At 43.5% G+C, this 26,128-nt stretch overlaps 3 protein-coding genes across 3 annotated transcripts; 2 read left to right on the top strand and 1 right to left on the bottom strand.

Annotated features, from left to right (window-relative positions):
* The first annotated feature begins 1,147 nt into the window (after window positions 1-1,147).
* On the top strand, window positions 1,148-11,155 carry LOC115169650 (pre-mRNA-processing factor 39). Its single transcript, XM_029725523.1, has 15 exons — window positions 1,148-1,284; window positions 2,303-2,436; window positions 2,649-3,233; window positions 3,714-3,839; window positions 4,052-4,170; window positions 4,347-4,514; window positions 5,772-5,952; window positions 6,488-6,595; window positions 6,900-7,064; window positions 7,528-7,654; window positions 7,876-8,144; window positions 8,299-8,483; window positions 9,145-9,219; window positions 9,381-9,495; window positions 10,579-11,155. Exons 1-15 carry the CDS (start codon window positions 1,272-1,274, stop codon window positions 10,669-10,671), a joined length of 2,463 nt encoding a protein of 820 aa, XP_029581383.1. The 5' UTR covers window positions 1,148-1,271; the 3' UTR covers window positions 10,672-11,155.
* A 312-nt stretch (window positions 11,156-11,467) lies between these two features.
* On the top strand, window positions 11,468-16,535 carry LOC115169781 (ubiquitin-like protein FUBI). The gene is made up of 5 exons (XM_029725761.1): window positions 11,468-11,569; window positions 12,158-12,239; window positions 12,417-12,561; window positions 16,088-16,143; window positions 16,311-16,535. The coding sequence occupies exons 2-5, from the start codon at window positions 12,165-12,167 to the stop codon at window positions 16,434-16,436; spliced, it is 402 nt and encodes a 133-aa protein (XP_029581621.1). The 5' UTR covers window positions 11,468-11,569; window positions 12,158-12,164; the 3' UTR covers window positions 16,437-16,535.
* Window positions 16,536-19,291: 2,756 nt separating this feature from the next.
* Window positions 19,292-21,530, bottom strand: LOC115169704 (peptidyl-prolyl cis-trans isomerase FKBP3). The gene is made up of 7 exons (XM_029725642.1): window positions 21,381-21,530; window positions 20,846-20,947; window positions 20,627-20,725; window positions 20,321-20,456; window positions 20,074-20,141; window positions 19,800-19,897; window positions 19,292-19,499 (listed from the first exon to the last, which is right to left on the bottom strand). Exons 1-7 carry the CDS (start codon window positions 21,483-21,485, stop codon window positions 19,445-19,447), a joined length of 663 nt encoding a protein of 220 aa, XP_029581502.1. The 5' UTR covers window positions 21,486-21,530; the 3' UTR covers window positions 19,292-19,444.
* Between the last annotated feature and the right edge of the window lie 4,598 nt (window positions 21,531-26,128).

Genomic DNA, 26,128 nt, shown 5'->3' with positions numbered 1-26,128 from the left:
GGCCTGGAGATAGAAGCTGTTTTTCAGTCTTTCGGTCCTGGCTTTGATGCACCTGTACCTTCTCTGTCTGCTAGATGGTAGAAGAGCGAACAGACCGTGACTCGGGTGGCTGAGGTCCTTGATGCTTTTCTTGGCCTTCCTTTGACACTGAGTGCTGTAAATGTCCTGGAAGGCAGGCAGCATGCCCCTGGTGATGCGCTGACCGCACCACCCTCTGGAGAGCCATTCGTTTGAGGGCGGTGCAGCTGCCATACCAGGTGGTGATGCAGCCAGACAGAATGCTTTCAATCACACATAGGCTATTGTTGGATTTATATGTTGCCTACATTTACATTATTCAACACTTCAATGTTAAATTCAATGTTAAATGATGATGTAAAATAGTGTCAACTATTTACAGGAAGGTTATTCTCCTATCCTCTTATTCTGAATGGCAATGGTAACTCTCACCTTTTGCATAAATCAGTGACTGCAGCCTCTACTGGATTCATTACAGACAGACACAAGTAGCTGGATATATTTAAGAAATAAGGCCAGAGGGGGTGTGGTATATGGCCAATATACCACGGCTAAGGGCTGTTCTTATTATGCACGACACAATGCAATGCGGAGTGCCTGGACACAGCCCTTAGCCAAGGTATATTGGACATATACCACAAACCCCCAAGGTGCCTTATTACTATTATAAACTGGTTACCAACATAAATAGAGCAGTAACAATACATGTTTTGAAATACCTATGGTATACAGTCTGTTATAAACTGGTGGTTCGAGCCCTGAATGCTGATTGGCTGACAGCTGTGGTATATCAGACTGTATACCATGGGTATAACAAAACATGTATTTTTACTGCTCGAATTACATCGGTAACCAATATATTAGGTTGGTAAGCCATGGTATATTTAAGCAATAAGGCACCTAGGGGGTTTGTGCTATGTGGCCAATATACCAAGGCTAAGGGCTGTGTCCAGGCACTCCGCGTTGCGTTGTGTTTAAGCACAGCCCTTAGCCGTGGTATATTGTCCATATACCACACTTCCTCGGGCCTTATTGCTTAAATATACCACGGCTTTCAGGCAATCGGCTTTCAGGTCTCGAACCCAATTTATACCATTCTTGGTTACTTTATAGTGGACCCGCCCCCATGACACTACAGTACGCATGTGCGTCTTCTGTGCCCTTCCTCGAAGTTGTCGCTGGAGAATGAGAGTAGAAACGCGGTTACATAAGTTTGAAGTATCTGAAATACACATTTGTCTCATCTAATTTCCATGGAAGATATTGGTAAGTTGTCGCAAACCTCCTCTTTGCGCAAATGTTGTATTTCATTTCGCGAATTTACCAGTTCGTTTACTGTAACAACGTGAAGATGGTGGACGTGTGCGGTCTGGCTAGCTAGCTAGCTAACTAGGCCTAAACCGAGGCAAGGTTGAAGCCCTAACTTTAAGACAATTATTTGGGATTAGAATTAAACGGTCACCTTTCCCTAGTTACAATCTTTATCACAACACGCAGTAACGTTACTAACGTTTTATTTTCGAGGATGCCTACAGAGTGGGTAGCTAGTTTGGTAATTCAAACATCTCTAACTACGCTAGCTAGCTAACATCATTGAGTGTGTACTGACCAATAATGTAGCTAGTTAGTTAAATACTAACCGACTGCAGTAGGTTGCTAAGCCAATTTTACAATTGTGTGCCGTTCGTGAATGATGACCAAAAGTTCTAGCTAACTATAAAAAAAAATAGTCTAACTAGTTAGCTAGTTATTTCAGTAGCTAACTAGTTGATTGACCGGATTAAATGTTGTTTAACTAGATACATAACGTGCTACTATCACCAGCATGCGCACCTGTAGTCAGCTAGCTAGCATGCTATACAACTCACTGCTCTTAACAAGTCAACAGATGCGGTAAGAGTGAGGAATCTTTGGCTCACAGTTATTTGAATAATCGCAGTTGAGTTTGACTTGAATGGTTTAAGTTAATATCTGGAGCACGTATGATAAATACATGTATATACGTTACCTATCTAGCCATATCTGGATATGTGGGCACATTTGGATCAGCCATACAGATTTTATTGAATGTCAAACCTTGGTTGATAAGGATTTTTTTTCGTGCACTTGTAGATATGCCCAAAGAACCCACAATAACCCAGTTATGTGAATATTGTCTGGATCCACTCCAGATTCTAAAACACTTTCCTGTAAGCCAAAGCTAATAGTTACCCTCAACCCTTTTTGATGTTGTGTTGTCGATTGATGTGCAACTTGTGTCCCTTTCCAAACCTGCATCTCTCAGACGAGCCCATGACGGGGATGTTGGACACAGACAGCTCTGAGAGTGGGGACTCCCCAGCCATGGAGGGCAACGGAGATGGTTTCCTCCCAGACCTGCCTGTCCTCACGCACCCTGCTGAATGGACCATGGACCAGGTCAGTGGTGAAAATAGACAGGTTTGCTCTAGGAAATTGAGAAATGCCTCTGAGCGTAACCATAAAGACAATGCCCTGTCATCATTACTCTAAACACCACATAGCCAATGTCATGTTTTTTTGCTTGCAGTCCGAGTAAACCACAATGCTTTCAACTTTAAATAATGTTGTCGTTTCAAACAGTGCCCTTTGCCTACTTTTCTTCCCACCAGGTTCCTCCTGACAACCTCACCACAGTTATCCACGACACTGACTCAGAGTCAGATCAGTCGTCACCGGAGGTAATCAAGCAGCACCAGGACCAGCAGTCTGATCTGGGATCAGTTGAACAAGCAGTGCAGCACTTCCAGCTAGCGAGTGCCAAGCTCTTCCAAGAGGAGGATTCAGATGATCAGTTTTGTTCTCCCCCGGTAGAACAACAGAACCAAATGGATGCGTCGTCAGAGGAAGAAAGCAAGGATGGACAGAACAACCAAGCGAATGCCACAGAGTCTTTGATGCAGGGTGAGTCTTTGATGCGGGGTGAGAAGATGTCAGAGGCTGTAGAACAGCAACGAGATCCAGCCCAAGCCCAGCCACCAATTGTTGCAGAAGATGGAAGCCCAGCTAACATGGAGCTGGAAGAATCCAAAGAGATGACCGAGCAGGGGGAACCTGTTGAGGTACCAGCTGAGGAACCGGCTGTCCCCACAGAGCCCCTCATCCCTGCTGAGTATGAGAAGCTGGTTAAAGGGTGTGAGGAGAACCCTGAAGACTTCAATGGTTGGGTCTACCTGCTGCAGTATGTGGAGCAAGAGGTGAGCATGGAGAAGTCCCGGAATCTTTATGTGGACCCTTGTATTGTGAATAGGTGTAATCTGCTCTCATAGTCTTCTGTATTGAAAACTACATTTTAAAATCTCAATGCGACTAAACCTGATTGATTAAAGGGTTAGATCAGGGCTCCAATCCTGTTCCTGGAGAGCCACCATTTTTTCCCCCTCCAACTTTAATCCATCACACCCGATTCTAAAAGAATTAGCTGCTTTAGTCAGTGCTATCAAGGACTCCTTGATGTCCCTACCCTAACTTTAACCCTTACCTAACCCTTTTACCTTTCAACTTCAATGTGGTAGGGACGTCCTACGGATCGCAGATAGCACGGATGGAACAGGAGAGTAGCTCTCCCGGAACAGCATTGGAGAGCCTGTGGTTCGATGAATATGTGGTTTGGTTAAATTCACATTGATAAAAATTGTCTGGCAGGAAGCAAGTTATAATTGATATTTTTTCCTCAGAATCATCTTGGTGTTGTGAGGAAGGCGTTTGATGCGTTTTTCCTGCACTACCCCTACTGCTACGGCTACTGGAAGAAGTTTGCTGACATGGAGAAGAAGCATGGCAATGTGCAGGTGGCAGAGGAGGTAAGTGTGAAATGAGCTTGTCTTTCGCCGCTGATGTAGTCAATAGTGTAAATGGACTTCTCCACCTATTCTCTGTGTTGATCTGAAAGGATTTGCCAGGGTTAGTTTGTTCTGTCTGCTTTGTTCTCTCTACTTTTTGGGTCCTTGCTGTGGCAGTCATTGGCTTTTCAGTCCGTCTCATTCATCAATGTCCTTTTGTCTCCTGTCCCCAGGTGTACCGGCGAGGTGTGCAGGCCATCCCCCTCAGTGTTGATCTGTGGCTTCACTACATGTCCTTCATCAAGGACAACGCTGACCATGAAGACCCAGAGACACCAGGACGCATTAGAGCGTGAGTAAAGATCCTTGTCTTCACTGAAAAGTGAAAGACCGAATCTCACTCACCTCAACACACACTCCTGTAAAAGCTTTGTGCATGGTGACACTTCAACAATCAAAACGACATGTCTTACTGATCTATTCAGGTCAGACTACATGATTAACAGTGCCCTATGTTCTTTCCCACAGTGCGTATGAGCATGCTGTGTTGGCAGCAGGGACAGACTTCCGCTCTGACCGTCTGTGGGAGGCCTACATCAACTGGGAGACGGAGCAGGAGAAACTGGCTAACGTCACGGCCATCTACGACCGCATCCTGGGCATCCCCACCCAGCTCTACTCACAGCACCTCCAGAGGTACGAGGGGTCAGCTCATTCACAATGGGTTTTGATAAATCATCCATGAGGGTTATGGTTATAGAATTAATACAAAGTGCTTGGAGACACTAACCGTGGCAATTCAATTTGTAAACTCATGGCTGCCTGGTATTATGATGCAATAATTTCCATGGTCATTTGGGATGCTCGCTACTGATGCTGGATTGTCATGGAAATGTATAACGATGTTAACTGATCTAGCTCATGGAATCTATTTGTTTTAACGTCATTTGAGATGACTCAACCAGTCACAGATTGAAGGGTCTATGCAAACTCCGCGTCCTTGGGACCCCCCCCCCCCCCCCCCCCATTGAAGTTGACATTTTAAAATGTTAAGGTAGGGAGGTCCCAAGGATCCCAGAAAGTACTGACTAGATTGAAGGGTATACCTGCTTTTACTTTCTGGCATGGGTACACTCAAAATGGCTGCCAGTCCGCCCATTATGCCATCATTGACTTGAATGGGGACGTCCGTTCTATTCATTCTATTTCTGTTATGGTCAACATCTTGGGTAGTGGGTAGCTAAGAGAAATCAAATACTGAACACTGGCAATAGTTGTACCCTTGTCAGCCACACTCACTTTCGGGCATGCTATGGCAACTGCTTAGCTTTCGATGGCAAGGTGCGACAGAGGGTAGTTCGTACGGCCCAGTACATGGCTGGGGCCGAGTTCCCTGCCATCCAGGACCTCTATACCAGGTGATGTCAGAGGAAGGCCGTAAAAAAATTGTATCCCCCCAGCAACCCAGGTCGTAGACTGTTCTCTCCGTTACCGCATGGCAGGATTCTGAACCGCTTCTACCCCCAAGCCGTAAGAATGCTGAATAGTTATCCAAATACCTACCCGGACTATCTGCATTGACCCTTTATGCACTAACTCTTTCGACTCATCACATACGCTGCTTTTACTGTTTATTATGTATCCTGTTGCCTAGTCACTTTACCTCTACCTATATGTATACATCTACTTCAATTACCTCCTACCCCTGCACATTGACTTTACTGGTACCCTGTGTGTATATAGCCAAGTTATCATTACTCATTGTGTATTTATTCCTTGTTGTTATTTTAAATATATTTCTATCTACATTTTTAGTAAGGGCCCATAAGTTAACCTTTCACTGTTTGTCTACTCCTGTTTACGAAGCATTTGACAAATGCAATTTGATTTGATTTTGACTTCTCTGGTAGTAGTTTTGGTTGTCCTAGTGATGTATTGAATGTCTCTTCGCAGGTTCAAAGAGCATGTGCAGAACAACAACCCCAAACACTTCTTGTCAGAGGAGGAGTTTGTCCAACTGAGGGTGGAGCTAGCCAAAGCCAACGTAGCAGCTGCAGCCAATGGGGAAGGAGAGGAAGCAACACCTGCTGAGGAGCTCCCGCCAGGCACCGAAGACCTCCCAGATCCTGCAAAGGTACGACTCTACCTCCTCACCCTCGAGGAGGGGTTGATATGCCACAACATGCCAGAGAGTTAGGAAAGAGGCCCTCGCCTCATCATCATCCTTGGAGAGAAACACAAATCTGTGCAGGTTTGAAGAGGTGTCTTTCCGTCAGCAGCCAGGCCAATGAGTACGTGGGGGATTCAAGTTGGCATCATCCAGTCAGGGACTCGACTTAAAGTGGGTCAGGAATGGATGGATCGTGGGCTGGCTGGCCAAGTCGAGTGACCCCTCGTCCTTTCCGGTCCCCAGCACCAGGGCTGGCCTACAGGCAGGGTGCATACGGTACATACCCTGCCCCGGGTCGGGTCTCGTTCCCTGGGTCGGCCCCCTCGCCTTCGACAGGCAGGGCCCCTGCTAGTCTCTGGCTCTCTCGGCCTCATGGTGATGTAAATAATCTTGGCAGCTGGACATGCAGTTTGCACATCAGTGGAGAATGAGATTGTAAAGGAGATTGTTTTAAAGTGAAGTGAGGAGGTTAACATTGAGTGTCTTGTGTTCTGTGTAGAGGGTGACGGAGATTGAGAACATGCGACACAAGGTGATCGAGTCGCGCCAGGAGGTGTTCAACCAAAACGAGCAGGAGGTCAGCAAACGCTGGGCCTTCGAGGAAGGGGTGAGTACTGACACCTATCTTTTTAATGATCAGAATATCATCCAATTTATATTTCATATTGCTAAAAGGAATAGTTCACATACCTCTAAAGTGGGCTTTGTCAAGCTGGGTTGAGATTGGATGGTGCCACTCTTTCCCATTCATTTGGGATTGAGGCCTGCAGATGTCTACAAAATAGATGGAATAGGATGTATAAAAATATCGGACAATTGTGGATTTTGGGGTAACTATCCCTAATTCTCCAAAGTGGTTATTTTTGTCCTTGCATCATTTTGAATGCTCTGTTTCTCTTCTCCCCCTGTAGATAAAACGCCCCTACTTCCATGTCAAAGCCCTGGAGAAGACCCAGCTCAGCAATTGGAAGGAGTACCTGGACTATGAGATCGAAAACGGCACTCCCGAACGTGTGGTCGTTCTGTTCGAACGCTGCCTCATCGCCTGTGCTCTTTACGAGGACTTCTGGACAAAGGTAACCCAACCCTTAACCTTTGACACCACAAAAATAATGAACCCCCCCGCACTTCCCCTATCAACGATTTCATCACTTCCTGACAACAGTAAATCGTCCTGCACATCTCTTCTTTGCGTGTATCGTTGATCTGTGACTCACTGTATCTGTTGTATTAGGGGATGGCCAGCTTTGCCACACAAGATTTGACTCCAGCATTTGCCAACTACTACGTTGCATCTTCTCCGTCTCCCACTACCTTACAGAAACTTATCTTATTGGTTCCATGAAGGTGCTGATGGGTTTACAAAGAACATTTCTAAAAACACGATCTTGTCAATGAAGAAATTCACTGGTTGAGTAAACTGGAAATGGGTGTTTAAAATGTTGTCGTCCCCATCCTCTCCTCGTCTTCTCTCTCCACCTTCTTTCCATCCACCCCGTCCCCCTATTCCTCCAACCCTCCTCTCTTGCTTCTCTGAAGTATGCAAAATATATAGAAGGCTACAGCATTGATGGAGTGAGACATGTGTACAAGAAGGCGTGTACCATCCACCTGACCAAGAAGCCCAATATTCACCTGCTGTGGGCCGCATTCGAGGAGCAACAGGGTGAGTGGTGTTTCTAGATCCCTCTTGACATCACATTCACGTCATTGGACCTTTAGCAGATGCTATTGTCCGAAGTGATTTACAAACAGGTACATTCAAATGAGGCTGAGCCAATCACGTAATACATGTTCAAAAGGATTGGTAGCCTCTGTCTACAAAAACTAGTTAGAAACATTCAACCCAGAAGTGGAACTGAGTTTCTGTCATTTGTTTCCTTGCAGGGAACATAGCGGAGGCGCGCCGCATCCTGAAGGCTCTGGAGGCTGCGGTACCAGCCCTAGCTATGGTGCGTCTGCGGCGGGTCAGCCTGGAGCGGCGCCACGGCAACCTGGAGGAGGCGGAGGCCCTGCTGAGGGAGGCGATTGCGTCGGGGAAGAACACCAGCGAGATGTCGTTCTACGCCGTGAAGCTGGCCCGGCAGCTGCTGAAGGTGCAGAGAAGCCTCGCCAAGGCCCGCAAGGTGCTGCTGGAAGCCATAGACAAGGACCAGGTAAGAGCGCAAAACTAGATGAGGAATGGAGTCACTTGGTACAGGATCTTGATATTGAGATGTGTTATTGAGACGCATGGTGCCGAAGGGAGTTTGATTTGGAGAAACCATTTGAGTTCATCATTAATCTGCTTTGTGTGTGTGCCTCTCCTAGGCGAGTGCTAAACTGTATCTGAACCTGCTGGAACTGGAGTACAGTGGGGACGTGCAGCAGAACGAAGTGGACATCTTGGCCTGCTTTGACCGTGCCCTGAGCAGCCCGCTGCCTCTCGACTCCCGTCTCACCTTCTCTCAGCGCAAGGTCGAGTTCCTCCAGGACTTTGGCAGCGACATCAACAAGTCAGTTCACCTGCAGTACCTACTTTCAAATACAATGAATGAATGTTTCAGGACCAGTGTTCAAATTAGTCTGTGAATGACTGAGCCCTTTCCACTTGGAGCTACAATATGTACGTTTCTGGGCGACCCGACCAAATTCACATTGATCTTTGATTTATAGGTCTGTCATTCTCATGGAAAGCAAGTCTAAGAAGCGGTAGATCTGTTGCATTTGCTATGCTTCCTGTTTAGTTTTTGTGTCGTGTTACTTTCGGTTTAGTACACCAGCTGAACTTTATTATTGGTTATGGAAAAGATATTTCACAGCGGTTTTGGATAGTGCAATGATTCTTTACACCACGCGTCAAACTCATTCCACGGAGGGCAGAGTGTCTGCGGTTTTTGCTCCTCCCTTGTACTTAATTGATTAATTAAGGTCACTAATTAGTAAGGAACTCCCTTCACTTGGTTGTCTAGGTCTTAATTGAAAGGGAAAAAACAAAAACCAGCAGATACTAGGCCCTCCATGGAATGATTTTGACACCCCTAGTCTACACTAGACTTGTTTTGTCACAAACTGAAATTAGGCAAACTAGAATTTTTGCAACCAGGAAATGGCGGAGCGATTTCTGCATAGTGAGTCTTTTTAATCTCAACCATGTATTATTTTTAACCCTTACAGGTTAGTGACTGCGTACGATGAACACCAGAAGCTTCTGAAAGAAAACGAGTCGGCAAAGAGGAAAGCAGAGAATGGGTAAGATTTTAGTTCACTTCCCTCAGCTTAACATTGACGTCATTGAGTACAAAACAATAGGATTGGTAGAACACTTCATAGCTCGTTGTGAATCACCATGCTTGAATTGGTTATTTGGGTGCTCTTGATTGACCTGAACCTGTTCCTTTGTGTCCCTGCAGCTCACAGGAAACCGAGTCGAAGAGACAGCGTACAGACGAGCACTCAGGCTCAGGGCACATGATGCAGGGAGATGTGCAGGGTAACAACTCTGCCTACAACTACAACTGGTACCAGGTGAGTCCTATGATAAAGAGCAGTGTCAAACACTGTTTTACACCCAATTTGTTGCAGTGAGCGATATACCCAATTTATTAGGTGTACCACCCCGTTCATGAAAATGGTTCGCTCCGGCAGACAGTCATGTGGCCGTGGCTTGCTATATAAAGCAGGTAGACGGGCATCAAGGCATTCAGTTACTGTTCAATTAAATGGGCAAAACGAGTGACCTAAGGTACTGAGCGTGGTATGATCGTCAGTGCCAAGCGGGCCTGTTCCAGTAAATCCGAAAAAGGCCGGCCTCCTGGGCTTTTCACACACGACCATGTCTAGGGTTTCCTGTGAAAACCTTCCAGTCAGCAGCAGTCCTGTGGTAGAAAACAGCTTGTTAATGAGGGAGGTCGAAGGAGAATGGCATGAATCGTGCAAGCTAGCAGGCAGGGCACAAACAGGCAAATAACGGAGCAGTACAACAGTGTTGTGCAGAACGGCATCTCGGAACACACAACTCGTCGATCCTCGTCACGGATGGGCTATTGCAGCAAGCAGACGTCCACACCGGGTTCCACTCCTATCAGCTAAAAACAAGGACATTTGAGGAAAGGAAAACATTGCCTCGTCCGATGAATCCCAGTTCCTGTTGCGTCCTACTGATGGCAGTCAGGATTTGGCTTAATAAGCAAAAGGAGTCCATGGCCCCATCCTACCTGGTGTCAACCGTATAGGCTGGTGGTGTAACAGTGTGGGGAATGTTTTCCTGGCACATGTTAGGTCCCTTGATACCAATTGAGCAATGTTTGAATGCCACACCTTGTAGAATTCAGGCTGTTCCGGAGGTGGGGGGGCTGACCTGGTACTAGATGGGTGTATCTAATTAACTGGCCTCTTGAGTATTTTCACCATACTATGCCTAGGTGACAAATGTCATACCATCCCTGACACAAGACTCGAGGCAAAATTTGCTTCTCAATGAGTAAAAAATGGGAGAATGATAGTGTTGCACTCTATTCTCTTCATCTGGTGACCCTAACGCTGGAATGAGATTCAAAGTATTTGAAGGAATGCCAACTAACCCTGTCTTTCTTTGCTTTCCTTCTCCAGCAACAGTACAACAACTGGGGACAGAACTCCTGGGGACAGTACAACCAGTATTCCCAGCAGTATAACCAGTACTACCCCCCTCCACCCACATAAGGTCTTGCAGACAGAAAGAGAGATGAGAGGAAGCATCCTTTCTACCCAGCCCAATTGCTCATCTCAGCTAGCCCCGCCTTCTGTATGATGTCATTTGTTTCAGTTGGCCATTAGATTGCCACATTTACTGTCATCACCATTGTCATTCATTCACTGGCCGGCTGCTTTTTGTGTTGCTTGCGCATATGTGTTGATGCGGACTTCATATGAATTTTATTTTCTCAGTTGAAAAGACTCAATGTTTTCAATTTTTTGATTGACTGCATAATTTGGTTCCTCTTTGAAATCTCAGTGGGTGGAATCTAGTTATGTTTGATACAGATTATATATTTGTATGGAGGTAGTGGTACCAGCTATGCTCCTCCCTGAGCCTCTTCTCTGCTTTCCTAAAATGTGAGCTTTTTAAGATGGTTTTTGTTTCCTGGGACAAAAACAGAAATGAATGAAAATGTTTTTATTTCATAATAAAGAATGAATATCATGTCATGTTTGTTTTGTAATTCCCTGAATTAACCCATATTTGTACGATATTAACGTCACCGCCATTGCGGCGAAATTAAACCAAACGGGAACATATTGAAGCGTATTCACATGTAGATACTCATGGAGTGTATAAGGTGTGGTCCAGAGCTAAAAAGCTGATTCTGTTTACTCTCTAGATCCAGCGGTTGAAACAGCATGATGTATCATATCATTACATGTTTCCGTATGACAGGCAAACATTTACAATGATATTTGTATACAAAATTATAGAAAACTTTTATTCATGAATACAATTCCCATAGGATTTTATGGTAGTGCCCTCAGCCTTATCTGCGTCACACGTCGACACATGCGCACCGCCTACGCTCCGAAAGTCCTTTTTTTGCATAGTGTTGAACGACTAGCATCAACCGAGGTAAGGCCTGTGCAAATGTATTTAAAATATTGCATATTATACACATTAGAGACTATAAGCTCGGAATAAGTACTTCACCATCCACGACGAATAATTATTATATTGCCTTATATTGAGCATTTTTTTTATATAGTTTTTCCGGAACCGCGTGCACCATGTGGCTAGCAAGTTGAGTTATATGGCTGACTAGTTAATCAAACGACCATGGATGCGTAGCTATTAGTTATGGTCGTAACTATAATACATCCTCGTGTTGCTGATTTGCAAACATATTGCCTGCTTAGGTATGTCTAAATGCAACTTTAGCTAGCCAGTCAACTTCCAAACCTTACAGCTATGTTAGCTAGCATTGCTCTGTCTTTGCTGCGTAGTGGTAGTTATTGGTTCCTAAATTACTTATTTCTATTGGTATCTAACATATGTGCCACCTAGGCAGGCAATATGACAATGCGTCGTCATCCCTAGCTCAGTCGTCGTTGCTTTTTACAGCGGATTCAAGATTCAAGTCACATGTGGACCAATGACACCCCGTTTGCTGCCAACTGTTCTCATACTAAAAGCTAACGAACCATCTCTTCCTATCCACAGCATCAAGATGCAGCTCTTCTTGCGTGCCCAGAACACTCACACCCTTGAGGTGACCGGACAGGAGACCGTCAGAGAAATAAAGGTGAGAGGCCACGCTTGGATAAATCAATGATTATTGTGGTGTAATTGGTTTACTGTCTTGAGTCTACAGTTCCACCTGGTCTTGTTACATTGTCTTGATTTGTCACATGCATGTAAATTGTTTGGATGTATCCATGTCTGGAGCAAACCAGTAAGTGTGTCTTTTGGGTTATTTCAGCTCCATGTCCAGACTCTGGAGGGTCTCCTAATGGAGGACCAGGTGCTATTGCTGGACAGTTCCCCCTTGGAGGACTCTTCCTCTCTGCTGGACTGTGGCATCTCTGAGTACTGCACCTTGGAAGTGGCTGGCCGACTTCTGGGAGGTCAGTACTCGGGCAGCAGGTATCCTAGCGGTTAAGAGCACTAGGCCAGTAACCAAAAGGTTGCTGGTTCGAATCCTTAACCTCTCTGGGGTATGTGGGACGCTAGCGTCCCACCTGCGGGACATACTATTCAACAGCCAGTGAAATAGCAGGGCGGCAAATTCAAAACAACAAAAATCTCATAATTCAAATTTCTCAAACATACAACTATTATATCCCATTTTAAAGATACACTTCTCATTAATCCAAACACATTGTCCAATTTCAAAAAGGCTTTACGGCGAAAGCATAACAGATTATGTTAGGACAGCACCTAAACAAGAAAAACCACACAGCCATTTTCCAAGCAAAGAGAGGCGTCACAATAACCAGAAATACAGCTAAAATTAATCACTAACCTTTGATCTTCATCAGATGGCACTCATAGGACTTCATGTTACACAATACATGTATGTTTTGCTCGATAAAGTTTATATTTATATACAAAAACCCCATTTTACATTGCCGTGTAATGTTCAGAAATGTTTTGCCTCCCAAAACGTCCGGTGAATGAGCACATCAATTTACAGAAATACTCATCATAAACGTTGATAAAATATTCAAGTTATTTAAAGAATTATAGATACACTCCTCCTTAATGCAACCGCTGTCAGATTTCAAAAAAGCTTTACGGCGAAAGCAAATTTTGCAATAATCTGAGTACAGCGTTCAGACAGGAAACCAAACCCGCCATTTTGTGGAGTCAATAAAACTCAGAAATAATATTATAAATATTCACTTACCTTTGATGATCTTCATCAGAATGCACTCCCAGGAATCCCAGGTCCACAATAAATGTTTGTTTTGTTCGATAAAGTCCATCATTAATGTCCAAATACCTCCTTTTGTTCGCGCGTTCAGTCCACTACTCCAAATGCAGGAAGCGTGCGCAAATGTCACGATGAAAAGTAAAAAAAAGTTACATTTACGTTCGTAGAAATATGTCAAACGATGTATAGCATCAATCTTTAGGACGTTTTTAACATAAATCTTCAGTAATATTCCAACCGGACAATTCCAATGTCTCCAAAAAAGAAAAAGGAACACAGCTAACTCTCACATGAGCGCGCGCCTCTGCCCCCTCTTGTTCGCTCCATATTCACAGTAGAAGCATGTAACAACGTTCTAAAGACTGTTGACATCTAGTGGAAGCCTTAGGAAGTGCAAAATGAACCCTAATTCACTGTATACTGGATAGGGAATCACTTGAAAAACTACAAGCCTCAGATTTCCACACTTCCTGGTTGGATTTTTCTCAGGTTTTTGCCTGCCGTATGAGTTTTGTTATACTCACAGACATCATTCAAACAGTTTTAGAAACTTCAGAGTGTTTTCTATCCAAATCTACTAATAATATGCATATCCTGAGCCTGAGTAGTAGGCAGTTTAATTTGGGCACGCCTTTCATCCGGAAGTCAAAATACTGCCCCCTACCCTAGAGAAGTTAAGCTGCCTAGGTGAAATCTGCCGACGTGCCCTTGAGCAAGGCACGTAGCCCTAATTGCTCTTATAAGTGGCTTTGGATAAGACTAAAATGATGGACAACCAAATACAGCATGCTACAATGGTTTATGAAGTCCTGTACATGATCTCAATATGTGTCCTGATTTGAATACTTTGAAAATGTATCCTTCCTCCATTGAATATAATCACAGCTATGAGAGGATTGGATTTTTGAAAGAAATAGGGTTGGAACCCTTGACCTTTTCCACATTTTGCTATGTCACAGCATAATTCTAAAATGTTTCCTCTTTTTTCTACACACAATACCCTATAATGACAGAGCAAAAACCAGTTTTTAGACATTTTTCAATAATAAAAACATGCCTTATTTACATAAGTATACAGAACCTTTGCTATGAGACTCGAAATTGAGCTCAAGTGCATCCTGTTTCCATTGATCATCCTTGAGATGTTTCTACAACTTGAAGTCCACCTGTGGTAAATTCAATTGATTTTGAAAGGCACACACCTGTCTATATAAAGTCCCACAGTTGACAGTGCATGTCAGAGCAAAAACCAAGCCGTGAGGTCAAAGGAATTGTCCGTAGAGCTCTGAGACAGGATTGTGTCAAGGCCCAGGTCTGGGGAAGGGTACTGAAACATTTCTGCAGCGTTGAAGGTCTCCAAGAACACAGTGGTCTCCATCATTCTTAAATGATAGAAGTTTGGAACCATCAATACTCTTCCTAGAGTTGGCTGCCCGGCCAAATTGAGCAATCGGGGGAGATGGGTGTTGGTCAGGGAGGTGACCAAGAACCTGATGGTCACACTGACAAAGCTCCAGAGTTCCTCTGTGGAGATGGGAGAACCTTCCAGAAAGACAACCATCTCTGCAGCACTCCACCAATCAGGCCTTTATGGTAGATTGGCCAGACTGAAGCCACTCCTTAGCAAAAGGACCGCCTGCTTGGAGTTTGCCAAAAGGCACCTAAGGACTCTGACCATGAGAAACAATATTCGCTGGTCTGATGAAACCAAGATTGAACTACGGTGAAGCATGGTGGTGGCAGCATATATGCTGAGGGGATGTTTTTCAGCGGCAGGGACTGAAAGACTTGTCAGGATTGAGGGGTAAGATGAACAGAGCAAAGTAAAGTACAGAGATCCTTGGTGAAAACCTGCTCCAGAGCGCTCAGGACATCAGACGGGGACAAACGGTTCACCTTCCAACAGGACAATGACCCTAAGCACACAGCCAAGACAACGCAGGAGTAGCTTCAGGACAAGTCTCTGAATGTCCTTGAGTGGCCTAGCCAGAGCCCGGACTTGAACCTGATCGAACATCTCAGGAGAGACCTGAAAATAGCTGTGCAGCGACGCTCCCCATCCAACCTGACAGTTCTTGAGATGATCTGCAGAGAAGAATGGGAGAAACTCCCCAAATACAGACGTGCCAAGCTTGTATCATCGTACCCAAGAAGAATCGGGGCTGTAATCGCTGCCAAAGGTGCTTCAATAAAGTACTGAGGGTCTGAATACTTAAGTAAATGTAATATTAAATTGGCTTTATGTTTAATACATTGGCAAACATTTTTGAAAACCTGTTGTTGCTTTTTCATGGGTATTGTGTGTAGATTTGATGGGGGGGGAAACAATGAATACATTTTAGAATAAGGCTGTAATGTAACAAAATGTGGAAAGTCAAGGGGTTTAAATCATTTCTGAATGCACAACTCCATTCAAGATCAGCAGTTAATAATTTTTTTTATTTTTTGACCTTTTATTTAACTAGGCAAGTCAGTTAAGAACAAATTATTTTCAATGACAGCCTAGGAACAGTGGGTTAACTGCCTTGTTCAGGGGCAGAACGACAGATTTGTTCCTTGTCAGCTCGGGGATTCAAACTTGCAACCTTTCGGTTACTAGTCCAACGCTCTAACCACTCTGCTACCTGCTGCCCCAATGCTCTGTGAAGGTCTTTTATTGTCATTTCCATTGCTGTATGTTCACTTGGGATAATCTCTTTGCTTTCTCTCCCCACCAGGAAAGGTCCACGGCTCCCTGGCCCGTGCCGGTAAAGTGCGGGGACAGACACCCAAGGTCAGCAGATACTTTCTGCATATTTTTAAACATATACTCTTTATGACATTATGGTAGTTGGTTTTGTGGCCGTTGTTTCAAACTTGTTATAGTTCCTGGATTAGTGTCTGCTAAATAATGTATTTCTGCATAGTAAGGACCAAAGCACTGTCCCTCTATCGCTCCAGGTTGACAAGCAGGAGAAGAAGAAGAAGAAGACTGGTCGTGCCAAGCGTCGCATCCAGTACAACAGGCGCTTCGTCAATGTTGTGCCCACCTTCGGCAAGAAGAAGGGCCCCAACGCCAACTCCTAAGAACCCTGTCCCCCCCTCAAGAGAACGCTGAAAGGTTTTCCTCCTGTACAGAATAAAGATTTGGCTTGGACTAAATAAAGATCTCATGTCTTGGGTGTTTATGAATTTGAGATAGGATTTTTTTAATATAATTTACTTATTAGAAACTTGTTTGAACAACACATTGACAAATTATTTGATACTTTCTTGTTCAGGGGTTTTGAATCTGAGCCTGCAGTTCTGCTGGTTTTCTGTTCTACCTGATAATGGCTATAAATAGTCGCACACTCCATATAAACTCCCAGTGATTTATTGGGTGAATCACCAATGTTTCAGCATCACTGTGCCTTCTTCAGGGTAATGTCATGAATACTTGAACCAGGTTATGTAGACAATTAGTGCAAGCAATGACAATAGTGAGGGGTGTGTCATTAAGTTAATTAGAATTGAGTGAAGCCGTTAAACAATAGTTTATGGCATATTGAATATATTAGGTTATCATATGGAAACATTGTACATATTAGTGTCAACATTGTTTAATTCAATTTCACATTTGTTTCTTTTTTCATTTTTCTCAGGTTCAACTATAATGTGTAATAAGCATCACCAGGGTGAACATATTGGGTGTACACTGATAAGCTGTAGAAAGAATATAATTTATAAGACTTGTTCATAAGGGACGGATCAAAGTCAATATTCAGACCACATGCTCAATGCCTGTGTATTTGAGGGAGGAGATTGGATGGTTAGCTTTAACAAAGTGAGCTGCTACTGGATAGTCAATGTACTTACACCTGATTGAGCTGCGGTGTTCAGCTATGCTTTGTTTTAATGGTCTTTTTGTTTGTCCTACATAGGCTTTCCCACATGAACAGGTGATGAGAAAGATTTCTCCCTTGGCCTTGCATGAGATGATACCGCTAACGGATTTTTCGACCTGTATGTGGATGTCTGAAGAAGGATGTTTTTATAGTATTATTGCACTGCGCATGAGCCACATTTGTAGTTCCCATTTGGAATGGGTGTCAAGAGTGTCTGAGTGGGCTCGGGGCAGGTCAGATCTCACCAAGCTATCTCCAATATTGCGACCACACTTATAAACCAGCAGTGGAGGTTCCTTGAAGAGGTGTGTGATATTTTTTGTCTGATTGCAGAATATGCCAGTGCTTTTTCAGGTTCGCTTTCATTTTCTTTGTGTTCGGAGAACAGTTTCACTCAATTCATTCTAATTAACTTTGATCCACCCCTCACTATTGTCATTGGTTGCACTGTTTGTCTACATAATCTGGTTCAAGCATTCATGATATTACCCTGAAGAAGGCAGTGATGCTGAAACATTGGTGATTTACCCAATAAATCACTGGGAGTTTATGGAGTGCGTGACTATTTGTATAGCTTATTTGCCGTTAGTCAGCACCTCTACATAAAATAATTCTCTGGGTGTGTGCCAGCTCATGTTTTTTTATTCAACTACCTGATAATGGCACCCACCTCGGCTGCGTTGACAGGCAGCCCAATTCATATGTCTTCACTAACTGGTATTTTGACCAATGTAAATCAGCTCTGAAAAAGATCTGTGATTGGTAAAGACCAAATGGTGGAACAAAATATCAGAATTGGTCTGCCGGTCTAAACGCAGCCATTGTGTACTAAATTGGTCCTTGATTTGAGGGGAAAAAATGTAAGTGGAACTGACTTAAAGGTCATCTAATGGCATTTGGAAATTAATAAGGGATGTGGTCAAAACTGGTAATACCAACATCATATGTTAAGAGTTCTGACAGCTGTCTAAAGTTAAGTATACATGAACTGGGCTGGTTCAACAGAACCGGTGCGGTTCTGACCGACCATTTGTGTTGTACTACACACCTTCAGGTGGGTGTTTGGAACCCCTTTTAGATGGCTGGGAGGACTGGTTCTGATTAGAACAAACATGTCTGATTTCAAGAGGAGGAACTTACTTCCAAACCATTCACTAAACACACTGAAAGCACCCAATAAACAAGACCTGATGTACGTGTCAATTTAGTCTCCAAAATTGGTTTATTCATCTTTAAAAAAGGACATGCATGCAAAAGAACAAGAATAAACAGGAAGGCTTTCCTCTGCGGTGTGTAACTGTCAGGCAGGATGCCCCGTCTGTACAGTGTTGTCCGGTCATCACTATCTTGCCATGCTGGGAAAGGACAGAAGCATGGCACCTTCTCAACTCACCACAAATAACCCTGGTCTGTTCCTGCTTCAGACAATATGCAAAAACAATGACAAAAGGACTTGACTTAAGCAGAAAAAGACAAACAACCAGACTAACCTTAAAAAGGGTTACTTCGGGATTCTGGCAATGAGTCAGATGAACTGGTGGATACCATTTTATGTCTCCGTGTTCAGTCATCCTACCATTCCAGTGTTTAATTGCTATATTGTAATTACTTTGCCACCATGGCCTATTTATTGCCTTACCTCTCTTATCCTACCTCATTTTCACATGCTGTATATAGATTTTTCTACCATATTATTGATTGTATGTTTATTTATTCCATGTGTAACTGTTGTTGTGTGTCGAACTGCTTTGCTTTATCTTGGCCAGGTCCCAGTTGCAAATGAGAACTTGTTCTCAACTAGCCTACCTGGTTAAATAAAAATAAAACAAAAAAAACTAAGTTAGATGTAGTTTCACGAGCCAATGCTAACTAGCGTTAAACGCATTCTAGTAGATACCCAAAGAATTCCAGTCATTGTGCCAACACTAGTTAGCAGTGGCTCGAGAAACTACCTTTAACTTCCTTCATACTGGACACAGACAATAAATGGTATGCAAAAGTTCATCTGACTCTGGGGAAGTAGATAAAGAGCCTCATTGCCAAAATCCCAAAGCATCCCATTAAATGTAAATTAAGACAATATATCACACTCCTTCAATGGTTCTGGCAATGTTACAACCACTTCTGTCCTTTCGAGCATAGCCATCTAGTGACTACCGTGTTTTCCCCGTCCACGGAGAGAAGGGCATGCTGGGTAGGTATCTGCCATTAATCAACGGCCACCAGCTCGACCTCGAAGATCAGCTTTGCGTTTGGTGGGATTCTGGTGGTGGGAGAGTTAAAGGGAAGCACACAGAAAACATTTGCATATCGATTTAATGAGAGACATTCATTTAAGTGTTACAACTAAGAGTAAGTAGTTATAAATCTGGCTCAAATTCAATGAGTATCAACAAGGCTATGCTAGAGCCATTGTACAGGAGACGACTACGCTGAGGCTTGGCAATCTTCCTGACCACCACTGGTGGTGTAAAACATACCATTAAAGCCAAGAGGGGTCACTTTCTGCCATCTAATTAAAAATTAGCCCATGGTTCCCATGATGTTCCAATGTAAAGGATACTTTGAATCAGGAAGTCCCTTCTTCCCGTAGGCCCATTCTGGTTCAATCTCCAGTTTGGCTGTCTCGCCTTTGCTCATCGTTAAGATACCTTCATCCCACTGTGGAAACAACCATTTCTCATAAGACAATGAAAACTGGTGCTTTCCATTTAACTTGGATTCTTCAAAACCCACAAGGAAATCAGAATTATTGCTAAATTGATTAAATAAAGCAAGCACCTTTAGCCATATAAATCAATATGTTATTAATATAATACATTATCTCTATGTCTTACCCCTTTGATGACCCGGCCCAGGCCAACTTTGAAGCTCAGTGGCTTGCTCTGTTTCTTCTTTCTGGCAGCTGCAGAGGAGAGGACAGAGGAAACAGTAGAATCACTATTGGTATTACTGAGAGAAAGGTAATTAAAGTGACAATACGTGTGTGAGAGAGACCAAGAGGATGAAATTGTGTGTCAGAGATAGTAAGAGAGTCTGAATGCATCTGAGTAAGTGTGACAGAAGTATGAGAAGAAAACATACTTGCAGGGATGTTGGTGTCGAACACTGTGCCGTCCTCCAGGGAGCCAGTGTACCAACAGCTCACATTGTCTCCCTTCTTAGGGAAGTTAGTCTTGTCACCTTTCTTCAGCACAGACTTGAAGAACTTAGGAGGACCCTGGGAATTGCAATACATAAGTGACCATTTTAACAGTACAATTCTGACAAACTGAATATAGTGTTGCAGTAAATTGTAGACTTGTTAAACTTAAATGCAAAACACAGGACTTTTATCCTGATGCTTATTTCAGTGGAACGTGCTTAATCAAACATGGATTGTGTACATACCTCATCAACGACTTCCACAAATTCTTTGGGCTTGTCGTCGATCTTCACATTTTTCACATGCTCCGTCACATCTTCAATGGGTTCTGAACCTAAAAATCGCTGTTGGATGCACAAACAAAATAATACATTACAGGCATTCATTATTTAAATGCGAAACCTCGTGTCATTTGCTTTTGAAAATAGGTATCACATTCAATCCATTCATGTGGTCCACCCTACCTTGCTCTCAAACAAATCGTTGTATGCAATAATCAGTTGCTCCTTCTTTGCCGTTTTTGCAACATTCTTGATATTTCCCATCAGCTTGTGTTCTGCAAGAAACTGGAAGAGAGAAGTCACTACGTCAGAAGAGAGTAGTAGTTTTGCCATGAACGGAATGAATGACAACTTTGTCATTTTGTGCACTTGCATTATTTCCAAAATCTGTCAACACTTTCATGCGTAGCCACAATAATATATACTTCACATAGGCCCAAAGGCTGGAAAATGTTTTACTTAAAATATGTAGCCTTTTCCACGTGAACTTGACACGGCATGGTGATAAGCACAATGAATGATACTAGCTAGTAAAGACCTGCATACAACGCTGAACTACTACATGCTAGGCTAACAAGCTAGCGTCAAGCTAACTTGGCAGCGGTTCGCCAATGCGGAGGTAAACTGATATCACCATGCGTGCGCCCTAAAAGTAAGCAATGGCATTTCAGTGAGCGCTGTCACACCAATGGATGGATGGATCAAACATAAAACATACCGAATGGGCAGCATTGTCCTGAATGAACTTAATAATGTCTTTTTTGGGTAGATCATCACTTTTTAGTTGTTCATCGCTCCACTCTCTGGTCAATTCAGCCGCCATTTTACAAGGCGCACTGCTGAACTTTCACCTCCGCTATGTAAGGATTGGGGAGGCGCGATGCCTTTACCGTTTTTCCTTGCCTTGTTCAGAGGAAAGGGAGAGCGATAACTGGGCCCAAAATCGATCTTCTCCAACAGGTGGCGTTTTTTTTTCTCTCATCAAGCGAGAAGTTTTTGTATGGAGGTCAATGACAGTGTCGAATTTGGTTAACAAAAAAAATTAATGACTTATTTGCTAGGTGTGGCTTATTTGATAGAATATAAGTTTCGTAATGCTTAGGTTGTTACGAGTGTACTGGTATAAATAGGACACGTGGCATCCCGGTAACTTTGAGAAATATACACTTTATATCGGAGTTGTGCCTGTCGTTCACATGTCTATCTGCCCTCTCATCTGCTAGAATGGTCTCACCAGATCTCGCCTCCTCCTGACGTACCTTCCATTTTTAAGACATTTCTAATTTCTTCCATCCTAGCCAAATTTCCTCATCTGCTTGCATGCGCCTCCCTTATACCAAAGTGTTTTTACTATGCTTTTCCACTCGACGTAAATTGAGTATGTAGTATGCTTATTGGTCATAGTATGGATAGAGTTAGTATGCCAAAAGTTCCCGAATGTCGTACTAAATTCGCCAAAATCCGAAGTATAAAAGCAGTGGACACGATATCCGTGCTTTTAGGGCCCATAAATGAAATCCTTCAGAAAATGGGCGTAGCTTCACAACGTTTTCAGATTTGAAGAAAATGGCGGAAAATATTGCTTTAACTAATTATGACAAATGACATGTTGAGCAATGTAATAAAGTTATGACATTTCAAATACGTTACGTTATGTTGGCTGACAATTTGTTAGCTACACTATCCTTACGAACTGCATAGAATTACAGTAGTATGTTAGTTCCTAATACATCGAACTTGCCAGGCAGTAACGTATATTAACTATAATCTAACTAATTACCCAACATTTATTTTCTTGATTATTCACGTCATTCTTAGCTAAGTGGTATAGTCGTTGTGCGTTCTCAATGGACTCCGATTTCAGAGCACTCTCGTCTGTTTGCCAGAGCGCAGAATAACTGATGAATTTACGAATGCTCAACACCCAATGAATATGTGAACGTCGGTTAAAAAAAAGAGAGTAATTAAACTGTTGCCAGCAACACAGATACAGTCACTAACGCTCTGGATAACATGAAAACAGCATAACCAGCTCTGCTAGGGTGAGTAAAATGGTCAGAGTGAGGTGTTCTCTCATTTATGTCTACAAATAGCTAGCCAACGGTAGACAGTTGGCTTGGATGCTTGACTGCCGTTGTGAGGTCAGAACGCTCGGATCAATCCTTCTCCTTCGAGGGTGGCTGTTGTCGATGTTTGCCGAGGGTCCCTGGTTCGAGCCCAGGTAGGGGCGAGGAGAGGGACGGAAGCTAAACTGTTACACTCTGAACACTCAGAGAGAGAAACGCTTTGAATTTAGGAATGGCCAATCTGACAAAACTCTGGATTTACGAACACTCAGAGCATACTCTTAGCGTGCTCTGGCACTCCAGATTGAATTTACAACACATCCGAAATCGTAAAATGTCTAGCTATTCATTTGTTATGCTAACAAGAGGTTGCATAGCAACAGCATCAACTTCCGGTAGACAGTCACCGCGGTAGTATGCTCAAATGAAAGCATACTGTTTGTTTATAGTATACTAAAATTAACTAATATTATGTAGTATGTTAGTATGGGTATTTAAACACAGCTTGTATCCTGCCCTCTATCCACCATTCCTAGAGACAACAATATTGGTAGGTGAATCGTTTGTCTAAATCTGCACACATAAAATCTTTCAAAGCTGCATCAGTTTTTAATAGTAATCCAAAAAACAAATAGGAATAGCTGATAGGCAGCGGAGAGGCCAGGTGCATCATTGCGCATATACTGGACTCGCTAAATGTACAGTAGCCCTTATCCAGCTATCCAGTTAGCTAAACACTCATTCAAATAACTCTGTGGGAAGCAGGGTGCCGTTTTGGAAGTTTACTTGAATCGCAGTGTGAAACTGCAACAAACACAAAAGTACATGTTTTCAGTTACAGTAGTATAGAGCACAGAATGTCTTCCACAATAACTGCACTAAATGTATGAAATAAGAAATAAGACTACTCAATCTAGAGCCAAATATAAAATAAAGTTACTAGAATGCAACTGTATGCTTGATATTACTCAGCTAGGTATCCCTAGGGAGATATAGTATTGAAGCTAATGCAAAGTAGCTAACAGCTAACTCAATTATTCATCTTTTACATTTATCTTGTGTTAATAAACAAATGTACTTACAGACATTGCATCATACAAAGCTTATAAAGAAGGATGTTGAAGGATTGTAACTACTCTGTCACACTTGCACATCTTACACATTGCTTCACTTCTGAAACTGCTTCCTGTCACATGACACAAACAGGTAAAAATCTAGACTGCCGAACTTAAACTTCCACTAGGGGGTGCTAAACAACTAACAGGTCCAGAACACTCCCCGCCTGTCGTCTTTAACGATCCCACATAAACCTAACTCTGACCACTGGGGTCTTCCGAAGAAAGAAGGAGAACCACTTCGGAAATAGGCAGAGAGAAGACCTTTATCGTTTCCTCCTTGACAATTCTCACGTTGACTTTCCTCACCATCCTATCCCGGCTGGGAAGGGTCTTTACATCGATGGCCATAGGCCATTCATTTATTTTAGCCTGACTGTCCTTCATGAAGACAACATCCCCTTCTTTAAGATCTGGCCAATTGTCCTGCCACTTGTGTCGGCTCTGCAGCATGCAGAGATACTCCTTCCACCACCTGTTCCAAAAGGTGTCCACTAGACTTTGTACCTGCTTCCACTCTTGCTTGTAGAGTTCTACTTTCCTAAACTTGCGGGAGAGGGGAGAGGGGACGCCAGTCTTCTGGGTCAAGAGCATAGCTGGAGTGAGGAGGAGGGGTGATTCCGGGTCTGAAGATACTGGGATGAAAGGCCTGGCATTCATCACAGCAGTGACCTCTGCCATCAGTGTTGTCAGGACTTCATGTGTAAGGCGTGACAATCTACCTTGAAGGAGCATGCAGTTGAGGACACGCCGTGCAATGCCAATCATCCGCTCCCATGCACCACCCATATGGGATGAGTGAGGTGGGTTGAACACCCAGGTACATTTCTGTTCTTGGAGATGCCTCTCCACGCTCCTTGGAACTGGAGCTTGATCCATCCATCCTCAGGTCTTGGCAAGCACCAATAAAGTTTGTACCACAATCTGCTTTGCTATGCCTCTGAGAAGAACCTTCTCAGGGCGTTTATGAAGCTGGAATCACTTGATTCAATTACTTCTATGTGTACAGCTCTTGTGCACATGCATGAGAACATCACCTGCTCCTTTTACTTTCTATTCTGGGTGTCATAGACGACCAATTCTCATAGCTTTTAGCCGTACCCTTATCCTACTCCTCCTCTGTTCCTCTGGTGATGTAGAGGTGAATCCAGGCCCTGCAGTGCCTAGCTCCACTCCAATTCCCCAGGCGCTCTCTTTTGATGACTTCTGTAACCGTAATAGCCTTGGTTTCATGCATGTTAACATTAGAAGCCTTCTCCCTAAGTTTGTTTTATTCACTGCTTTAGCACACTCTGCCAACCCGGATGTCCTAGCTGTGTCTGAATGGCTTAGGAAGTCCACCAAAAATTCTGAAATCTTCATCCCTAACTACAACCTATTCAGACAAGATAGAACTGCCAAAGGGGGCGGTGTTGCAATCTACTGCAGAGATAGCCTGCCGAGTTCTGTCCTACTATCCAGGTCTGTACCCAAACAATTTGAACTTCTGCTTTTAAAAATCCATCTCTCTAAAAACAAGTCTCTCACCGTTGCCGCCTGCTATAGACCACCCTCTGACCCCAGCTGTGCTCTGGACACCATATGTGAACTGATTGCCCCCCATCTATCTTCAGAGCTCGTGCTGCTAGGTGACCTAAATTGGGACATGCTTAACACCCCAGCCATCCTACAATCTAAACTTGATGCCCTCAATCTCACACAAATTATCAATGAACCTACCAGGTACCACCCCAAAGCCTTAAACACGGGCACCCTCATAGATATCATCCTAACCAACTTGCCCTCTAAATACACCTCTGCTGTTTTCAACCAAGATTTCAGCGATCACTGCCTCATTGCCTGCATCCGTAATGGGTCAGCGGTCAAACGACCTCCACTCATCATTGTCAAACGCTCACTGAAACATTTCAGCGAGCAAGCCTTTCTAATCGACCTGGCCCGGGTATCCTGGAAGGATATTGACCTCATCCCATCCTGGTTATTTAAAAAAAAATGCCTTCCTCACCATCTTAAATAAGCATGCCCCATTCAAGAAATTTAGAACCAGGAACAGATATAGCCTTTGGTTCTCTCCAGACCTGACTGCCTTTAACCAACACAAAAACATCCTGTGGCGTACTGCATGAGCATCGAACAGCCCCTGTGATATGCAACTTTTCAGGGAAGTTAGAAACCAATATACACAGGCAGAAATTTGCTTCCTGCAACACAAACTCAAAGAAGTTCTGGGACACTGTAAAGTCCATGGAGAATAAGAACACCTCCTCCCAGCTACCCACTGCACT

Source organism: Salmo trutta, chromosome 1, assembly GCF_901001165.1.
Source record: "Salmo trutta chromosome 1, fSalTru1.1, whole genome shotgun sequence".
In the NCBI taxonomy this organism is placed as follows: Eukaryota; Metazoa; Chordata; class Actinopteri; order Salmoniformes; family Salmonidae; genus Salmo; species Salmo trutta.
Note: the sequence above shows the minus strand (reverse complement) of the source record. Positions and strands in the feature narration are given on the sequence as shown.